This window comes from Melampsora larici-populina (assembly GCF_000204055.1).
Source record: "Melampsora larici-populina 98AG31 unplaced genomic scaffold MELLAscaffold_9, whole genome shotgun sequence".
NCBI classification, from domain to species: Eukaryota; Fungi; Basidiomycota; class Pucciniomycetes; order Pucciniales; family Melampsoraceae; genus Melampsora; species Melampsora laricis-populina.
In genome coordinates this window covers 1,649,748-1,666,770 of record NW_006768773.1, presented here as the reverse complement: position 1 = coordinate 1,666,770, position 17,023 = coordinate 1,649,748, and the positions used below count along the sequence as shown (strand labels likewise).

General features: G+C 41.6%; 7 protein-coding genes across 7 annotated transcripts; 2 read left to right on the top strand and 5 right to left on the bottom strand.

The window, feature by feature from the left end:
* Window positions 1–661: 661 nt before the first annotated feature.
* On the bottom strand, window positions 662–1,233 carry MELLADRAFT_28923 (uncharacterized protein; the record flags this gene model as incomplete). The annotated part of the gene is made up of 2 exons (XM_007407476.1): window positions 662–809; window positions 914–1,233. Coding segments are annotated over 2 exons (468 nt in total), but the record flags the coding sequence as incomplete, so codon positions are not given.
* A 556-nt stretch (window positions 1,234–1,789) lies between these two features.
* MELLADRAFT_96447 (uncharacterized protein) lies at window positions 1,790–4,221 on the top strand (the record flags this gene model as incomplete). The annotated part of the gene is made up of 4 exons (XM_007407514.1): window positions 1,790–1,882; window positions 1,961–2,799; window positions 2,876–4,053; window positions 4,133–4,221. 4 exons carry the CDS (start codon window positions 1,790–1,792, stop codon window positions 4,219–4,221), a joined length of 2,199 nt encoding a protein of 732 aa, XP_007407576.1.
* A 681-nt stretch (window positions 4,222–4,902) lies between these two features.
* Window positions 4,903–6,538, bottom strand: MELLADRAFT_61433 (uncharacterized protein; the record flags this gene model as incomplete). The annotated part of the gene is made up of 4 exons (XM_007407475.1): window positions 4,903–5,665; window positions 5,735–5,803; window positions 5,878–6,474; window positions 6,507–6,538. The coding sequence occupies 4 exons, from the start codon at window positions 6,536–6,538 to the stop codon at window positions 4,903–4,905; spliced, it is 1,461 nt and encodes a 486-aa protein (XP_007407537.1).
* Window positions 6,539–6,870: 332 nt separating this feature from the next.
* On the bottom strand, window positions 6,871–7,685 carry MELLADRAFT_104494 (uncharacterized protein; the record flags this gene model as incomplete). Its single annotated transcript, XM_007407474.1, has 3 exons — window positions 6,871–7,027; window positions 7,161–7,334; window positions 7,633–7,685. 3 exons carry the CDS (start codon window positions 7,683–7,685, stop codon window positions 6,871–6,873), a joined length of 384 nt encoding a protein of 127 aa, XP_007407536.1.
* A 942-nt stretch (window positions 7,686–8,627) lies between these two features.
* Window positions 8,628–9,345, top strand: MELLADRAFT_61432 (uncharacterized protein; the record flags this gene model as incomplete). Its single annotated transcript, XM_007407515.1, has 2 exons — window positions 8,628–9,135; window positions 9,233–9,345. 2 exons carry the CDS (start codon window positions 8,628–8,630, stop codon window positions 9,343–9,345), a joined length of 621 nt encoding a protein of 206 aa, XP_007407577.1.
* Window positions 9,346–12,872: 3,527 nt separating this feature from the next.
* MELLADRAFT_104492 (uncharacterized protein) lies at window positions 12,873–13,788 on the bottom strand (the record flags this gene model as incomplete). Its single annotated transcript, XM_007407473.1, has 3 exons — window positions 12,873–12,973; window positions 13,070–13,377; window positions 13,448–13,788. The coding sequence occupies 3 exons, from the start codon at window positions 13,786–13,788 to the stop codon at window positions 12,873–12,875; spliced, it is 750 nt and encodes a 249-aa protein (XP_007407535.1).
* A 1,238-nt stretch (window positions 13,789–15,026) lies between these two features.
* On the bottom strand, window positions 15,027–16,008 carry MELLADRAFT_52069 (uncharacterized protein; the record flags this gene model as incomplete). The annotated part of the gene is made up of 6 exons (XM_007407472.1): window positions 15,027–15,079; window positions 15,165–15,487; window positions 15,565–15,622; window positions 15,693–15,799; window positions 15,886–15,904; window positions 15,984–16,008. The coding sequence occupies 6 exons, from the start codon at window positions 16,006–16,008 to the stop codon at window positions 15,027–15,029; spliced, it is 585 nt and encodes a 194-aa protein (XP_007407534.1).
* Window positions 16,009–17,023: the final 1,015 nt, after the last annotated feature.

Here is a 17,023-nt window from a genome sequence, read left to right as displayed (position 1 = left end):
CATAAATTCATTTCTAGTGTTATACTCTGTCACACTACGGATCCTCCAACAGTCACACTTTCACACTCATTTCTCTTTGGCCAAGGGGAATATCAGCACGTGATGCACGCATAACACCATTAGTAATATTTTTTGCCGGGCATTGTCAAGCCACTATAAGCTCGAGATGGTATACTATTGAGCTACGATCGTACCAATCACGCGGTTCTGCATCCACATAATCTAGGTAGAATTTTCATTGTAGGTGCCTTCACACCAAGTTCAAAATGAGTTTTTACAAAATTGCGAGGATCATGATAGAGTCTACCAACAGGATGATGGCTCGAGTGTAAGTCGGTCGATTGGAGCTTTCGTACAACTCTCGTCCTAACTATCTTTCATTGAGCTGCGCGTCCGAACCATTGGATTTGGGTCTTCGTTTTTGACTTCTGAAGTCTGGCGGTAGTAGTATCAATTCCAAGAATATTCGGTATGGCATTATGGGTTCGATCATTGGTGTCCTTGAATTCAAAAACTGCCTCTATGATGCTGATGATGCTGATGATGATGTTCTAGTTTCTCTAACAGCCTCCAACATGCGACCAATGACAGCTAATGGAGTATTAGATGCTTCAGCCATAGCCGAAGATGTTCTCTGTTCACTCCTAGGTTTTTCAATCAAAAGATTTCCAAGTCTAGCTTTCGAATCACGATCGATGAATTCGGTTTTGATTGGTAAACGAGGTTTGGCATGTTGAAGTGCAGCAAAAGCTAATTCCTTTTGAATCCGACCTCCTCCCACTTCAAACAAAACTCTACCAACAGGTACACTGAAGATCAAAAGATAGAAAAAAGTGGATTCCATCACATCAATTCCGGTTCAATCTAAAAAAAATGTAAGATTCAATGAATCATAATCAAGAATCAAACATACCGACAAGCCCAGAATTCAAATGGACCTTTTCCTTTACCCATCCTAGTCTCATTTCCTTTAACACAAACCGGTAAATCAGGAAACACTCTCAAATAACACTTTGCACCTTTAGCCGATTTGATGGCTTTCTTAATAGCCGTTTCACAAGATTGAAGTGTTTTGGCACTCAGTCTACATGGTTCAAGTGCTCTAAGACCAAAATCTCCATGTTCTAATGTAGTTGCTACAGTTGAACCACCTGTTCGTATCGGTAATCGACCTTTAAATGCTTTTCGATATTTAAATTTACGTGGTGCTAGATCACCACGACATCGGATTTGACCTCGTACGATTTGGTTGATTGAAGGTCGGATGTTGTGAGATGTGTTGAGGATTGATGTAAAGCAAGTTGAAATTGCTGCCGGAAAGATTTGCAGCATTTTGGAAAGTTGAGAACCCAAGTTGAAGTTGAAGCTGAAGCGCTGAATCTGAAATGGGATTTGACTGACAGTGTTGGATGTCACTGATACCTATCACTTATGTGTTTCTTCATCGGACATACAACATATCATCATTGATCCCCCCTGTGATTGACTTGTGAAACATGAGGATCTCTTGGATAGCTATTGCCAGTCTTGTGATTCAAGAAGTACATCCACAATAATCCAATCAAACTGCAAAGAAGTGTTTCATGTTGGTTTGAGTAAGTATAGCTCGGGTTGAAAGTGGTAGATAGGTGCTCACAAGAGAGAAGTGATGAAGTGTGATTAAAGAAATCGATAGTGTGTTGTGGTGTGAAGTCAAATTGAGTGTGATAGGGTTGCACCACTTTGAGTTTCAGTGTGAATTTGATTTGGTCACTTGAACTTCTTGAATGTGTTTTCAATCGATTTCTTCATGGCTATCACTTCAAATCAAAGACTCACTCTTCGTATCATCGGTTCTCTAATCGCAATCTGGTTCATCAAATCTATCTTCTTTCCTTCAAAGGTAAATCTAAAACTGAAACTCTTGACCGATCATGGGAAAAACCTTCTCACTAACTTTTGGTTCATCTTTCTTTTCTAGTCAACTAAAACCTCTGCTCATTCTGAAATAGCTATAGCAAATGTATTCGAACGTATCACCATAGGCACACCACTTGCTTCAACCGCTTTAAATCCTCAAAAATATCCATTTCTTCAATCTAGAATCAATAGAGAAGATGGTAAAGATTTATTTGATTTAGATATTCAAACTGGTATGGAAGATTTTTGGCAAAGGTTTCAATTACCATTTGCAAGTGCACCTGAAACGATTCATTTAGATGAACAAGTCATCAAAGGAACAGTCGAAGAATTATTATCATTTAATGGTTGGGCCGCAGCAGCTTGTACAACACTTACTAGACCGTTTGCAAGTGATGATGAAGATCCTTATGCTGATCTTTCGAAACCTGGAATGAGATATTTTTTTGCTTTAGTAGTTCATTCAGCTGATCATTTCTTTATAGATCAATTAGCTGCCATTGTTCAAAGTTCCAAGAAAGTCGGAACTCAAACTATCTTTGTTTCGATTGTAGATTATGCTTCATCAGATTCAACTCCATTTCTTTGTGATCTGGCAGAGGCTGTGATGTTGATCTTAGGGATTCCTTTTAGAATTAGACGTTTACCTCCTATGACTGAAGATCCGGCTGCATCTTATTATCCATTAGAAGAAGCTTATACTCGAAACTTGGCACTCGAACCTCTCTTTGAATTATATGAAAGACGAAAAGTGACGTTTTCAAGGGTGATTTGGCTTAAAGGCTTCACTTGTCCTAATGACTTACTAGAGACTCTAAGGATCAGTCTTATGAATCAAGCAACAATGGTCTGTAGTATGGATTGGAAAGAACATAATGGGTTTTTCATTTACAATGATCGGTGAGTCATTCTACATCAATTCAAATCTTTCATCGGTTTTCTGATCACTCCTTTAATTCGGTTTTCTCATCATCAGCTGGCGTACACGTGATTTAGACGGAAATCTGTTCAGAGGATCCAAATCTACTTCGCCTCTCAGCGAAGCTCCACCTCGTGATGCAGCCAGTGCATCACGTTACAATCAACATTTACCCTTTCAAGTTTTCTGTTGTGAATCAGGATCTCATATCGTTGACCCTGCGACTACCTATTACGCTGGAATCAAATATCGATCATCAATTGATGGGGTCTTTAATATCACTGCGGCTGGCGCTGGTAAATCTCCTGTTTGGTCTGAAGGACCTTGTATGGATTCAAGTCAAATGCATTTCTGTCGTGATATTTGGCTTATGGCAGCTCAAGAAGGAGTCAAGGAAACAGCTAGAGAAGCCAAACAACGTGAAAAATCAGGTCAACCTAGAGGTGTATCGAAAGAAATGGAAGAATTAATTAGAGTCATTTCACCTCGATTATCAATACCTGTAGAAGAGAATGTTCTTGAAACACCTACTAAACCGATTGTAGATGAAAAGAAAACTGACATAATTCAAGAAGAAAAACAACAAGGAAACGTAGATTTGGTTGATAATGAACATTTACCACAAGCTGATTTTGATAAAACAGATGGAGTAGGAGCAGGAAGAGATTTAACAGCAGGAGAAGAAAAAGAAGAAGAAAAGAAGAAACAAATGGAACAAGCCGAACAAGAGGTAACAGGAGTGACGAATAAAGAAGAAAAGGCGGTGGGTGGGAAACCATTACCGAAAGGACAAGAAAAGAAAAAACGAGATGAGATCATCAAGGATGAAAAGAAAGAAGAAGAAAAGAAGGAATCAAAGAAAGAAGAAGGAAAGAGCGATTCAAAGAAAGAAGAAGAAAAGGATTCAAAAAAAAAGAAGAAGGGAAAGAAAGTTATAAAGAGAAAGACAGTGACTTCCTCCCCTGGGCCGAATGGTAAAAAAGAACAAGTTACAAATCAATCGAAACCGAAAGTGAAAGAAGTACCGAATTCGGATTTCAGTCCAGCACGTATCCTTGTCAATCCACGTTGTATCACAACGTATGCAGGTGTATCACATACTAAATTAGCTTTAGATTTATTCGGATCAGGTGATGATGTTGAACCTAGTCGTGAAGCAGGAGGTAAATATCATTTTGATGAATGGTTAGGAGCACCTAATGCATTTGTTTGTCAAGAGATGAGAACCACTGGTGGTAGGTTTCCATTCTCTTGACCTTTTTTTTCTCCAAATCTCTCGTGCTTGATCTGATGTGGATTTCTGTAAATGTTTAGGTCGAGTATCATCTAAACAACAACGTCGAACAAGTTTTCAGATCGGTCAAACTCTAAGAGGAGGTTGGAACCCAGGAGATTATGTTTAAGTCTTTGATTCTTAAAACTAATCTCATCACATTTTCTCGGGTATTATCTTTTTCTTGTTACATCGTCTCTGTAGCTTTTTATTAGTAGAATTTCTTTTGATGGGTTCTTTGTGGTGGGAAAACCGTAGAGGAAACAACTGGGAAATAAACGGGTATCAAGAAATGTTGCTACTATATATATAGATAGATTTCAAAATCATGACTTGAGTGATTTAGCAGTGATGATTTGGTGCATGAACGAAAGAATGAAATTCACTGACGAGCATTTGAACATGAACTGAATGATATTACATATGCGCCCGTCAGTTGTTGTGTTGTTTGGAAGCCCAGAGACACACAATCAGCTCCTGATAGGGACGAGATCACTATGCGGCGGTTAACAAAGCCAGCCATGATCAAAACAGAAGTGGAAGATCATTCTTGAATTGTGCGAAGGTTCGAAAATATCATGTCCATGAGATATGTCACCTAAGAGCCATCGTAACGAAAAAAGGACAGCTTCTCATTGGGCCCTTATGAGTGTTACGTCAACTGAGACAGGTGAAACAGGAACAGTCATGATGAAGTTCTTATGACAGCTTATGGCATCCCATCAAATTGGAGGACAAAATAACTTTTCAATGCAGAGGAGACAGGAATACAAGCTTTATTAGCGATAAACAAGAAAAAGAGGACTGATAACTACAAGGAAGATGAATGATTTACATAACTTAGACTCAGAGGTTCATCAGAAGAATCAGAGAAATGGACTGAGGAACGAGAAGGTACAAATGTTGAAGGATCATAAGGAAAAGGTTCAATAGGATTAGAATAGAAATAAAACGGTTCCAGTGATGAAAAGGAAGGTCCAGGATGAATGCCTGGTAAAGAACTGGAAAGTTGAGGAACAGGTGTCGTGCTAGAATGAAGCATATCTTCGAAAGAGATCACCCGATTGAAGTCCATAGGGGTTGAGTAAGGACTTGTGGAGAAGTCACGGGGAGTGGAATAGGTGGCCTGCGGCGTGAAATCTGAGTTGCTTGATCCTATACCAAATGAGTATACCGACAGATCGGTCGCATTGCTTGGGAAGCCTTGACTATGACTGGAACACGGTGAAGTTGAAAAATCATAGGATTCTAAAGCCGGTACTATAGTGTAAGGGTGAAGCTGTGGAAGATCTATGCAAGGTGGCTCGGGTGGTTGAAATGGCACTTTCGACGGCCCGCTGGCTTCGTGCGATAAGCTTAACGATGGAGCCTTCTTCGTTTCCCGCTTCCTTTCTTGGGTTGGAGCAGCTTTCGCTTTTTTTGTCGTGGGGATCTGCACTGGTCTTGTTTCAGCAACGATCGTCGCTATTCTCAACTTGTTTAACCGTTGCAAGTCTTTCTGAACTTGCATCAGAAGTTTTTCCTGCTCTGCGTTTGCCACTGGAGTAAGCTTGTGAGCAGCCTGTTTGTGTTGTCTAGAACATCAAATCAGAGTAAGTTAAAGTCTTCAAGGTCTTCGTTATTGGTACTGAAATTGTTCTTACCTCCAGTTATCTAAACGACTGAATGCCTTTGGACAGTGACACTTGAAGGGTTTTTCTTTTGTATGCTTCCTAAAAGAGATCAAATCAAATATATTTTCAGAAAATTGAGTCACATAACACAGAATGATGAAATGAAACCACACCTTTCGTGCCTAGCAAGATGTTCAGCACGGTTAAATTTTTGAAAGCAATTTGGATCGAGTTTGCACTCGAAGATCTTGTATGTCTCGCAAGTTGTAAGACCTTGAAAAACCTCCAAGTTTTCACTACTTGCGGACCTCTTTCGCTTCCCCTTCATTGGCGAGCTTGCTACTTGATTATTTGCAGAAAGTACCACGTCCACTTCGTTTGTGAGCGAGTGAAGATTCTCATCTTCAAGACTTGGGGAAGTGAGGCCGGGGTGTTGTAGTGAGCTCTCAATGAGATCTGGTTGTTTGAGGTTGACCAGATTGAAAGAATTTGTCCAAGACTGCGGACTCAATAGATGACCAAGGATGGGATATTCCCCGGTGTTCTGACCAGGTTGATCTGGGTTGAGAGATTCGAATAGTGAAGGCATCAACTTCTCTTGCGAAGGAGCATATTGTGAAGCAAATGAGATTGGATGTTCGCTTTGGATGTCAAGGGCTGAAAGGCTACGAGCCAGAAGAAGATATATCAATGCTTGGAACATGAACACTTCAACTTGATCGCCCTGCTCGGCGAGATGACCGAAAGCTAGACAGAAGCCAGAAGAAGCACTCACGATTGATGATAGTAGGGTTCAAGGTACAAATCTAAGTCAAATTGTGAATCGAAGGACATGATTGAACAATAAATGTCCTACTGTTGACACAAATTGAAGATATCGAATTAGAGTCAAGTCAATATGAGTATAAAGACTATCTTGAAAGTGATGATTGAAGGTAAAGAGGAAATTACCGACGTAAAGGTGATTGCAAAGGTAAAAGTGGTCAAGAGCAAGCCAAAGTTGAGATTGAGTAAAGAGATTTAAGAAATCAAGAAGGAAGGAAGCGCTGTGAGGTTTTTGGCTGAGTGACCTTCAAGTTCAACAACAAAGCTGCCTTTTTATTCATTGAAAAACAAAAATCCATATCTCCTTCAGAACAATTTCATTAATCAGCGCATATAACGAGCTAAACACTGGTAGTGATCAATGAGATGCCATAGAAAAGCGCAGGATTCGGAATCAAACCATCATGATGTCCTGCAAATAACATTGCCATCAAACTCGCCCATATCTTGGGAAACACTTCGGTGTTGTGGAAAGCTAGACTTGCAAAGTAGCCCGGGCTAAATGACAATTCTCATTTTTCGTGAAATGATTATGCATTACTTTGCTACAAACGACGCGAAAAAAAAACGTAAAGCATCATATTCATATGATCCATCCCGTCAACTCTGACCCAAGATCTCTGACATTCACCATCTGATCGAAGTTTCTTGATCAACTGCTACAAAAAAGAGTGCTATCCTATCGTCGCCTAACGAGTTTTTTTCCATTTGTTGTTCGATTATATCCACAGAGGCTTTCCCAGTATAATTACTTTCTTTCCCATTAGTTTGGCTTGGTTTTGGTAGGAATTTGATCAAGGATGCACTTTGGTAAGTTCAAGCAAAGATAGTTGGCAAGCGAACTTATCAAGCTCCCTCACGACCTCGGCGACTCATGAGCGAGGGAGCTTGGTAATCGTAGCTGCCAAAGAACTGGTCAGTCCTCCAAAAAAAAAAGATGAAAGACCCTTCAAATTGAAAAACCTGCACAAATACATCAATGGGTCAAATAGAATGATTATAGTCAATAGTCAAAACGGTGTCTACATGACACACCAAAGATGTGAGGTACAGACCACCATCAAGCAAGTTGCATTCTTCGACTCACCAAGATGACTATTTACCTTGTGTTGCAGAATAACAACTCTACCTCTACCGCACACTTCGAGCGTCTCATTTTTGACTGGCTTCAGATTCCAAGTTGAAGAATGGTCAACGCGTAGTCACAGTCCATGTATTCAACTTCTCGACATGAAATGAGGGACTACGCACTGGGTCAACCGTCTTCCGGTTCTCTTACTTTCCGGTCAAACGGTTTCCTTTATAAGCGCCATTCTATATACATACATATCTTCTTTCCTTTCCTTTTGATATGTTGTGTGTTTTTGAAGGTGAAAAGGGTGTAAGGTATGGCACTCTTTCTCGAGATTTTCTTTGTTTTTGATTTCTCACTTCTTTGTATTGTTGTTACTTTTGAATTCGTCGGGCTATGGCAATGTTTTGGATTTCATTCAATAATTCTAGACCAAATCATGACGGTGCCCTTTGATTGAGTCATATTCAGAAGCGCTCACACGATTTCTGTAATAATTTTGAACGCTGGGATTATCCTGGGACTTAGCTTGAACAAGCCCTTCCTGGGACCTACAATTTGCTTGTTTTGACATCTCCTCATCAAGATTCCTACGGTCACCTTGTGTGAGTTCCAACTTTCGATCCTCCCGATCTTTGTTTCCTGACCCCCAACTTCAAAAAACTTGTTCTCTTAACCACACCCGTCCTCTTGCGTATGGAAGCCGTCGGTGCACCTTGTCAAGACTCGCGGGACAACTGAACAAACTTTTCTGAAGTTAACAATACTCAAAAAGACGCTCAAAGTTCGTCTCCTTGAGCATGAAAACCTACAGGCTTTTGTTTGTCACAGCCCTCGTAAGAGCATGGTATTGCTGAGGTTGTTCTGCAGCATCTGCATGCACGTCAGGCACGTCAGGTACGTCAGGCACGTCAGGGTGATCCTTTACATGTGTCTGATAATTGATTCACGACCCACATTGTCACACACCCGCATCATGCATGACTCTGCTGTGGAATCTGGATCATCAGTGGATGCTCTTGACACATGTATACTCGGTACCGGCTTGACTTAAACTCCCGATGCACATCATGCATACATTATGATTCCGCTTCTTTGATTCACCCTGATCTCTCAGTCTGCGATAAACCAGCTGAAGTCACCAAGCACTCTACAAATCGATCACTTACTACTACTTCGAATATGTCAATAGACCCATCATCAGTAAAATTCACATCTGAACCCACATCCAAGCCGGATTCCGCTGATACGCCTGTCAAGCGAGGCCGAGGAAGGCCACGTAAATCAATCGTTGACTCGAACGCTTCCACATCACCCAAACGCAAACGCGGTCGGCCCACTAAGGGATCTGATGGTGATCAAGACTCTTTGATTAAGAAGAAGAAAACCATCGATGTACCCATGGAGTTTGAAGGAACTACGTTTTCAGTCGATGTTAGTGAAGTGCTCACACGACTAGATTATCACACATTCTCTAAACCTCTCCGGCACTGCTTTCTCGGAATTGTTCGGGATGTGGTCGAGATTACTCGGAGTAAGTTGAAGATATCATATCTCCCTGCTCAGATTCAAACTAGATCTGATTGTTTGTATTCGTCATTTATTATGGGCTTGCGCGTACTCTTCTTCAGAGGAGCGTTCAAATCAACTATCAAATTTGACGGTGGACCCCACCTTATTATCGGAAGATACACATTCGCTCTTAGTTCCAGATGACACGGCGAACCACACCCGGATGCACTAGATAGCCTCCTTTTGAATTGAGACGCGAAAGACGAAATCAAAGCTTCAAAGTTCACTTCCGCTTCTGATTGATGCTTCCAATGCCGTATTCGATATCACGGTCTCGTATCTCGATGTGCTTTCGATGTCCTTCGAGCTCTTACTGTCGTGGGTCGGTTATCGCTGGGACACAAACACGTCGGACATCATGACACTCTGGATCACTCGATTTCACGAATCGTTAGTTATCATATATATCACACTTTCCAATTTTACGACTTGTAGTTAGTACTTCTGTATGATCGACTGTGGGATGATGAGAGCTCGAGTCTATATATATACTACTTGCAGCCTTTGCAGGAATGAAGACAAAGCATTTTGATTATCTCGTGTAACCGAGCATATTCAGATTCCATTCCCGTAGCCAACTTGTGCCTCACGCATCGTGGAGGTTTCTGGGCTTAGACGCGATGGGTCTGAACCATTACCGTCCCGACCTCTTGAGGACTCTTCGTACATCCCTTCTCTTGTTTGGCCTCATCTGTCATTCCGGTCAGGCTTAGCAAACGACGTCAAATCACGCCCACAAGCTGTCCGCCCACTCATAAAAGTGAACTTGAGATTAAAGACACGCGTTGTAAGTGCAATATCTACCTAGTTTTTCCACTTTGGATAACTAAGTGGCTTTCTATATTCGCGACTGTGTCATCAGCCCCAAAAGATCCTGAACCCAAGGATGGATCCTTGATAGGTTTGATTTTCGGCCATCATTTATATTTGGAAAGATCTAAGTGATAGTTCCAAGCCTAATGGGCCAGCAAGCTTGAGCAGAAGGCATTCAATCGTGAATGTTTTTCAATCTGACAAGTGTTGCAGTACATTATATGGGTCCACAACATTTGATCAATATTGCATCAGTCTTGTTTTAGGAGCAATAACGCCTTGGACTGGAGCTGGAATGTTTGCATCGATTCACGGGTGCAAGTCTAACACCAACTCAATTATTAATAGTGTGAATATAGCAAACGGCCGAAAAGGTAAAAAGACGAAAAGCACATATATTCACAAAGCTCAGCCTCAAGCTCACAGACAATGACCAGCGCGTTCAATATATAAATCATACCGCTGGTCTCTGAATTCTTTGTACAGGGGATTAGTTTCTGGCAACAGAACCTCTGAGGATATAAATAAAGTGTTATTTTCACAATTCCGAAGCACTGTTATCTAATTCGAAGAGTGACACCAAGAGCCGAGTTTTCTTTATATCCCATCTTGACCCACAGTGACTGGTGAGCGATTAGAATGCTTCCCGAAATTGAGGGTCAACATTTTTCTCAACAATCTCTATATGTGATCTCCTCGTGATTGATTGTGGTTGGCTTATGAATTGTGTGAGGTCTGATGTCATCAGTTTGGCCGCTTTGTGAGCTTCAATACTTATTCATTGTGTCCAGAAAGGAATCAATGTCGGCCCAGTGTACAGGTCCGATGCCCCTCAAGAGGACGCATACGAAGATGACGCCGCGAAAGGTGACCAGATAGTCAGAGTCACTTGAGTTGCGTTCGAGTCAAAGCCTAAGAGTGACAGGAGGCATTCAGACACACCAGATCCTTCATTGTCAAGATTTATTCTTGTTCACACTTTTCTTTAAAGACTGGTCATCAAGAAGCCAAACGGCAACACTCGGGAAATCCTTGAGGCCAGCTCCGCTCTACATCAATGTCAAAAGACTCGCTCACCACCAAACTGAGAACATCAAGCTGTGAAGTAACTCAAAAACCAAAGGATCCTAGACCTTTCCTGGATCATGGCCAGCTGAATTTCAGTGCTCACAAGTGAGTTCTGACTCTCGACGATTCTTCTTGTAGTCTCTCAACTGAGTCTACAAACGCCTATCTTGGAAAGCACTCAAGGGTTGGTTGGGTCGTATCAGCGTGTGAGGTTTTATTCTTTGGTAGACTCGGAGATCCAACATACCCAACGCTTCGTCTCGACTCCCCGTCACTTACATTCCAACCATTCTAGGACATATAATCCAGTATATCCTCAGCATCCCCATCGCAGGGTATTGGTACTTGTAACCCAGTTGAATGTTTCCGCCGGTCATAATGATTTTTTTGAGGCACATATTCATCGACACATCATGAACAATTGCTTCCGTCTCGGAAGATACAGTCAACCGCGTCATTCGGTTCAGTAACACTGAGGGTTATATATCTGGCACAACACATTGGGCCAATGGATGCCACTTCAATCGGTTCTTCGTCCCCGCTCATCACACTGTATCATGATCATCCACTTCTTTGAATCTGATGGGGCGAAGATAATTGAGCTCTTGTTTTTTGTTTAGAATTTCTGTTGTTAGGATAATGTTGTTGGATTCCTATTTTCTTTCAGCTGTAACTTCACACAACCTCAAAATACCAAGTTGTGCATGCCTCAGATGCTTACCTGGGCATCTAGGGCACATACAAAAAGATCTCAAAACCGATCGTGCAACCAGTTCGGTCAAATTTCATCATGTCAAAAGGTTACCGAAGTAATCATCAAGATGATTTCTGGAATCCCATTACGAAACAAAACCTCCCTCGCTGTTGGCAAGGTCCGAAAAGCCCAATGCCCCGTCCAGAACGCAAAAAGAAACCTGGTACCCGGGTTTGAACCGGGGTCACCAGGATGTACTGGTGAATCAGAACCTGGTGTCCTAACCACTAGACGATACCAGGCTGTATTGGTCAAACTGAAGACCTGTATCCAGCGAGAACTAAAGCGCACACTCGCGAGAAAAAGGGCAATGTATATTGTACTCTGGCACAGCCCCTCATAATCTTTTGTCAAGCTTGACTATTACCATGGCGCGGTGGCATCTGCGCTCTCAAAGCATGGCTTCTACTTCAGTTTTGTTCAGCTGTGGCTCTGGAAAGTCGTATATATGTACATCCTATACTACTGCGTCATTGTAAGCTTAGCTGAATCTTTGTGCTTACACATTTGATGCCATCCTTGTCTTTGGGCAGTCATCACCAGACTCTTGTGTGCTTTTTGTATGAATAGCGATATGATGAGACATCTGTGAGGTAAGGCGTCACATTAAATGATAAAAAAGTGTAGAAGATGAGAAGATCTGGCATGATGTGAAGCTCAGTAGATATAAGTATAAACGTATCATGTTCTGAGAAATGATCAGGAGTGTGAGTCAACCCATTAATAAAGGCTTAAGAATTTCAGTGAATATGTAAAGGTCGATGATTATGAACACAAAAGATGATTAGAAATGTGTATGCAATTCATCACAAGTTGACCATCCCTTGAAAAAGAAATTAAATTATGACTCAAAGTTTCTAAATTATAGAGCCAGCTTTCTCACCTTAATAAAACCTGATCGATCAATTTCAGTAAGCCTTTCACAATAAGGATTTCAGAAGATCAACTTTAAAATTTCATTTCCACCAGTAACCAGAACAATGGACCCAACAGAAAGATGTTATCCAGAAACAATCTATTCATCAAAAATATCTCTATTTCTCTCCTTCATTTTTCTTTTTATTTCAATCTCGACCGTATTTAAACATTTTGAGCAATTTTCCTGACATGGTTCTTGGTCTAAGAAATGCTGAAGATTGTTTAAGTGCTCTTGCAGGAGAAAGTTCTGTATATCATTCAACAAAGAGCCCGAAAAGTTGAGCTCGATTGAAATATCGCCTCTTGGTTTCTGTTGGACAGATTTTAGCGTAAGATTACTCACTAGGTTCACCAAAGGTTCCAATTGAAGCTTTCCGGAGTAAGCTTGTAGGTGGTGATGGAGCTCGGGATAGGGCTGGTTCAGTCTGATATCTCCAAACTATCTCTGCAGCCCCACTACCACTAAGAAAGATAGGGGGTGGAAGTGAGGGTAAAGGGACCTGTGGTGGCGGTGGGATCGTTGGAAATAGCTTCAATATTTGTTCACGTCGGCTAAGCGTCTGGTCAGATCCATAGAAGTGATCAGGCGAACTTGGGCGGTCTTCACGGACTTCGTTCACACGCTTCCAAGTTCGGAGTGGTCTATAAGAACTGCATATGAAAAAAATGCGTAAATGTTTGTGAATGAACATTAGCTTTTGATGATACAAAAAGGACTGACCATAGAGGAATATAGTCATCGCTATATATCAAGGAATCATTAAATTGATCATTCAAATTCGAAGAGATCCTATTTCGTTCGATTGCTGCAAACGCCTCACGTGTCTCAATTGATGCTAGTGGTATATAGTCTGAAGATGAGTTGGGCGAAGACTGCGCGGTTAAAAACACCTCTTCTGATGTTATTATGTCTCCTCTCAGACTATAATAAGCTGGATCGAAATCATACGAGATTCGTCTTGCACGCAACTCATGCAATTCTGGTAGAGATGAAGCGCGGCGACGAGTTGCCAAAGTAGGCTGTGAAGGAGTGGATGGGTTAGCGAAGTCTTTATAAAGCATTTTTGAACTTTTCGTATAAGAAGTAGTGAATGATTTGAATGGTGTGTAGATGAACTCTCTAGGGTGATGATTCTGAAGATCCCAAAACTAGCAACCAGGCTTGTTTTTATCTACAAGTTTTGAGCTGAGGTATAGCGCGCATAAGCTGAGAAGTCATCAGCGTGTTGCTGTAGTATTTGCATTTGCCGCATTCATTCTCCAGCTGAGTTCAGCTGACGTCCACGAGAATGAATAGTCCCTTTCACCGTCACGTACTTTGCCTTGAATATCTTCTGAGGGAGTCGTGAGACCTGGAGAACGAGCAGCTCGAAATTTACATATTCCAAAGTGCGGATTGATTGCTTCATCAGTGACAACATCAGGTCAAGCTCAAGCTTTTCTCCTGAAGGACCAACTGAAAATCATCTTCAGGCGCGTGAGCACCAGGTTGAAATTTTCGCCATGGTGCCCACAGGCGTGACTCTTCTAAATCTACTTCAAATGCTCTCCCCAGTACAACTAAGCAGTTTGACTCATAAGCCGACATCTAACTCAGATGCTTAGCGGGTCAGCTGGTTTGCTCTCTAAGCTTGTATGCTGGAGGGAATGTATCTTGAAATTACGCGAAAATTCTCATCTCAGAGATATAGACGCAGACTCTATGGAACAATGATACCCGTAATTGTTTGTTTGCATTCAGGAATCATCACGGCCTCCTGGACCTCATGGAAGTATTTCTCAACCCACTCGAATGTTAGGCCATCTCTAGGTGATCAGATCCAGATAACTTCAGCAGCCTGGCTACACACCACAAGATATACTCTGTCAAGTGCTACTGAAACCGGCTCTAGCTCTACAAGACTGATTCTGGCTCTATACTTCTGGTTATATATGTACTTTCGTGGCGAGCTGTACTAAAGGATCTATCGAATGATTTTTGTCGGGCACCGGCATCTCCAACGATGGAGCTCAACGAGCCACATCACCGAGTTGACATGAACACACACGAGACCTAGCAGTCTTTTCGCCAGTCTTTTCCAACGGGAACGGTGACAGCCCAGAGGGCACATCATTTATATTCTTGACGCGATTTTCTCGTAGCAAACGTCTCTGAGACACACAGCTGACACATTTTGTTAAAGCAAATGTCAATCTCTGGTCACTGGGATGCATCTAGACGATCTAAAGCGACTGAGACTTGAGGCCCAGAGAGCAGACTTCAAAGGGGAACTAAAATTGTTTTACATCGTCAAAAGATATTACAGAGTTACTTCCCGAACACCCTCCTTATCAGCCACCCTGATCTTGAATGCTGCGAAATTAAGAAAGTGACAAAAAAGAAAGATAAATGAGTATACCAAGATATTTGTACTCTTATAAGAGGTATATATACGTACTTCCAAGATTAGCAATGAATCGAGTGTTGAGTTCATCAATGCATCGCTTGAGAAGTGCAAGACCTTCTTCAAGGTTCATGTCTGGGCTATGAAATCTATCCATCGTACTCAAACAGAAATAGGCACCATATCCATGTGCCGCATAGGGTACTTCAGCCATCGTACCCAAATAGTCGATCCAATAAAGCATTGGTACTGATCGTGCTGTGTCGTAACCACCGAGTAACATGTTGACTGAATAAGGTTTACGAGACCTAAGTGAAGTGGCAAGTTGATTACGAGTCCAAGATGCAGCCTCATGGGGTAAAAGCTCTACGTGATTTCTGTTGACCGAGGGATGATAGGTCTGGTCAGGAAGATTTCACAATCAAAAGACTGTGTCATTGGAAGTATGAAGTACCTGATACCATAAAGTCGTAAGTTACGTTCGACGTATTCAGCAAATTGGACCGTATCACCTGAAAGATTTCACAATGTCAATGAGACCAAGGTTCTTCTGAGTGACAATACCAGATTCAAAGAGCTCACCAGGCTCTCCAGAGTAAGCCATCACTACGTGTTTAGAAACTACTTTTTGCTTATCCTCTCCTGCTTTCATCTTGACGATACTACGATTCGCACAAGAGTCGGAGGCACTACGAGAGACATGGGATGAGATCGCATATTGAAACATATTAGTAAATGTTCTTCTAGTACTTCCAAGCAGGGTTCAACAACAAACAAGATTACAAAATCCTTGCCTGAATGAGTCAATAGCGTCAGTGTTTTCCTTACACTATGTTACTTCAAGACCACAGACCAACAATGATTTCTGCGTACCAGTGATACCAAATGAACATTCCATCGTGACTATACGCTTATAAGTTTTTCAAGGGACAGGCTAAGTGGAATCAGTGATAGTTTTGAAGTTGAGGTTTTGTTGTGGCTTGAGGATTGGTGATGGTAATCGCTTGCGCGTTCTCATTGGCTTATTGGAGTTTGAAGTGATCGAGCCCTGTCACTAGATACCCAATGTCACAGAGCTCACATGTACAGCACATTACATATACACCACAAGGACAGTTGGATGTCCACCGGATGTCCAATTTTTCTTGGTGGGTGACGGACGTCCTCCCACAGCACACGGACAAACGTCCGTCGGACTCCGAAGTCCAGACGCCTGAGCGGGTCCCATCGGGCAGCCCAGAACGCGCGGAACAACATCCTTCGGACGTCGTTATGGTTTGTTGTAAGGGCAATCACAGCACCGATGCCCAAAGGATCCTCTCGTGCCGTCCATTGGGCATCCAGCCTGCTGAGCGGTGGATGACCTTTGGATGAAATTTGGACATTGAGAACCCTAGGATGTCCAAGGGTTGTTTTTTCAAACCACGATAACTCGGCTGACCCCACGAGATTGCTCATCGCAGTTCGGTTTGATTGGTTGCAATTTTAATATAAAATTTCGAATAAAGCATAGTTAAGGGAAAATACATTTGTAATATACTGTAGTGATGAAAGATAACCATGAATGATACCATGATAAAAGATAACGACAACAGATGATAAAAATGATAAAAATGATAAAAATGATAAAAATGATGAAAATGATGAAGCGGATAAGCGGATAAGCGGATAAGCGGATGAATCGCATGAAAAGATAAAACTGATAAAATGATAAAATGATAAATTGATAAATTGATAAATTGATAAATTGATAAAATGATGAAGATGATAAGATGATAAAGATAACAGGAATTACAGATCCAACAAAATAATACTTGTGATGAAATTCACTCGTCCGTCATTCCACTAGCATTTCCAGGCAGGAAAGGAATGGCAGTTAAAACATCTTCTTGAGTAGGAACTTCAAGTTTGTC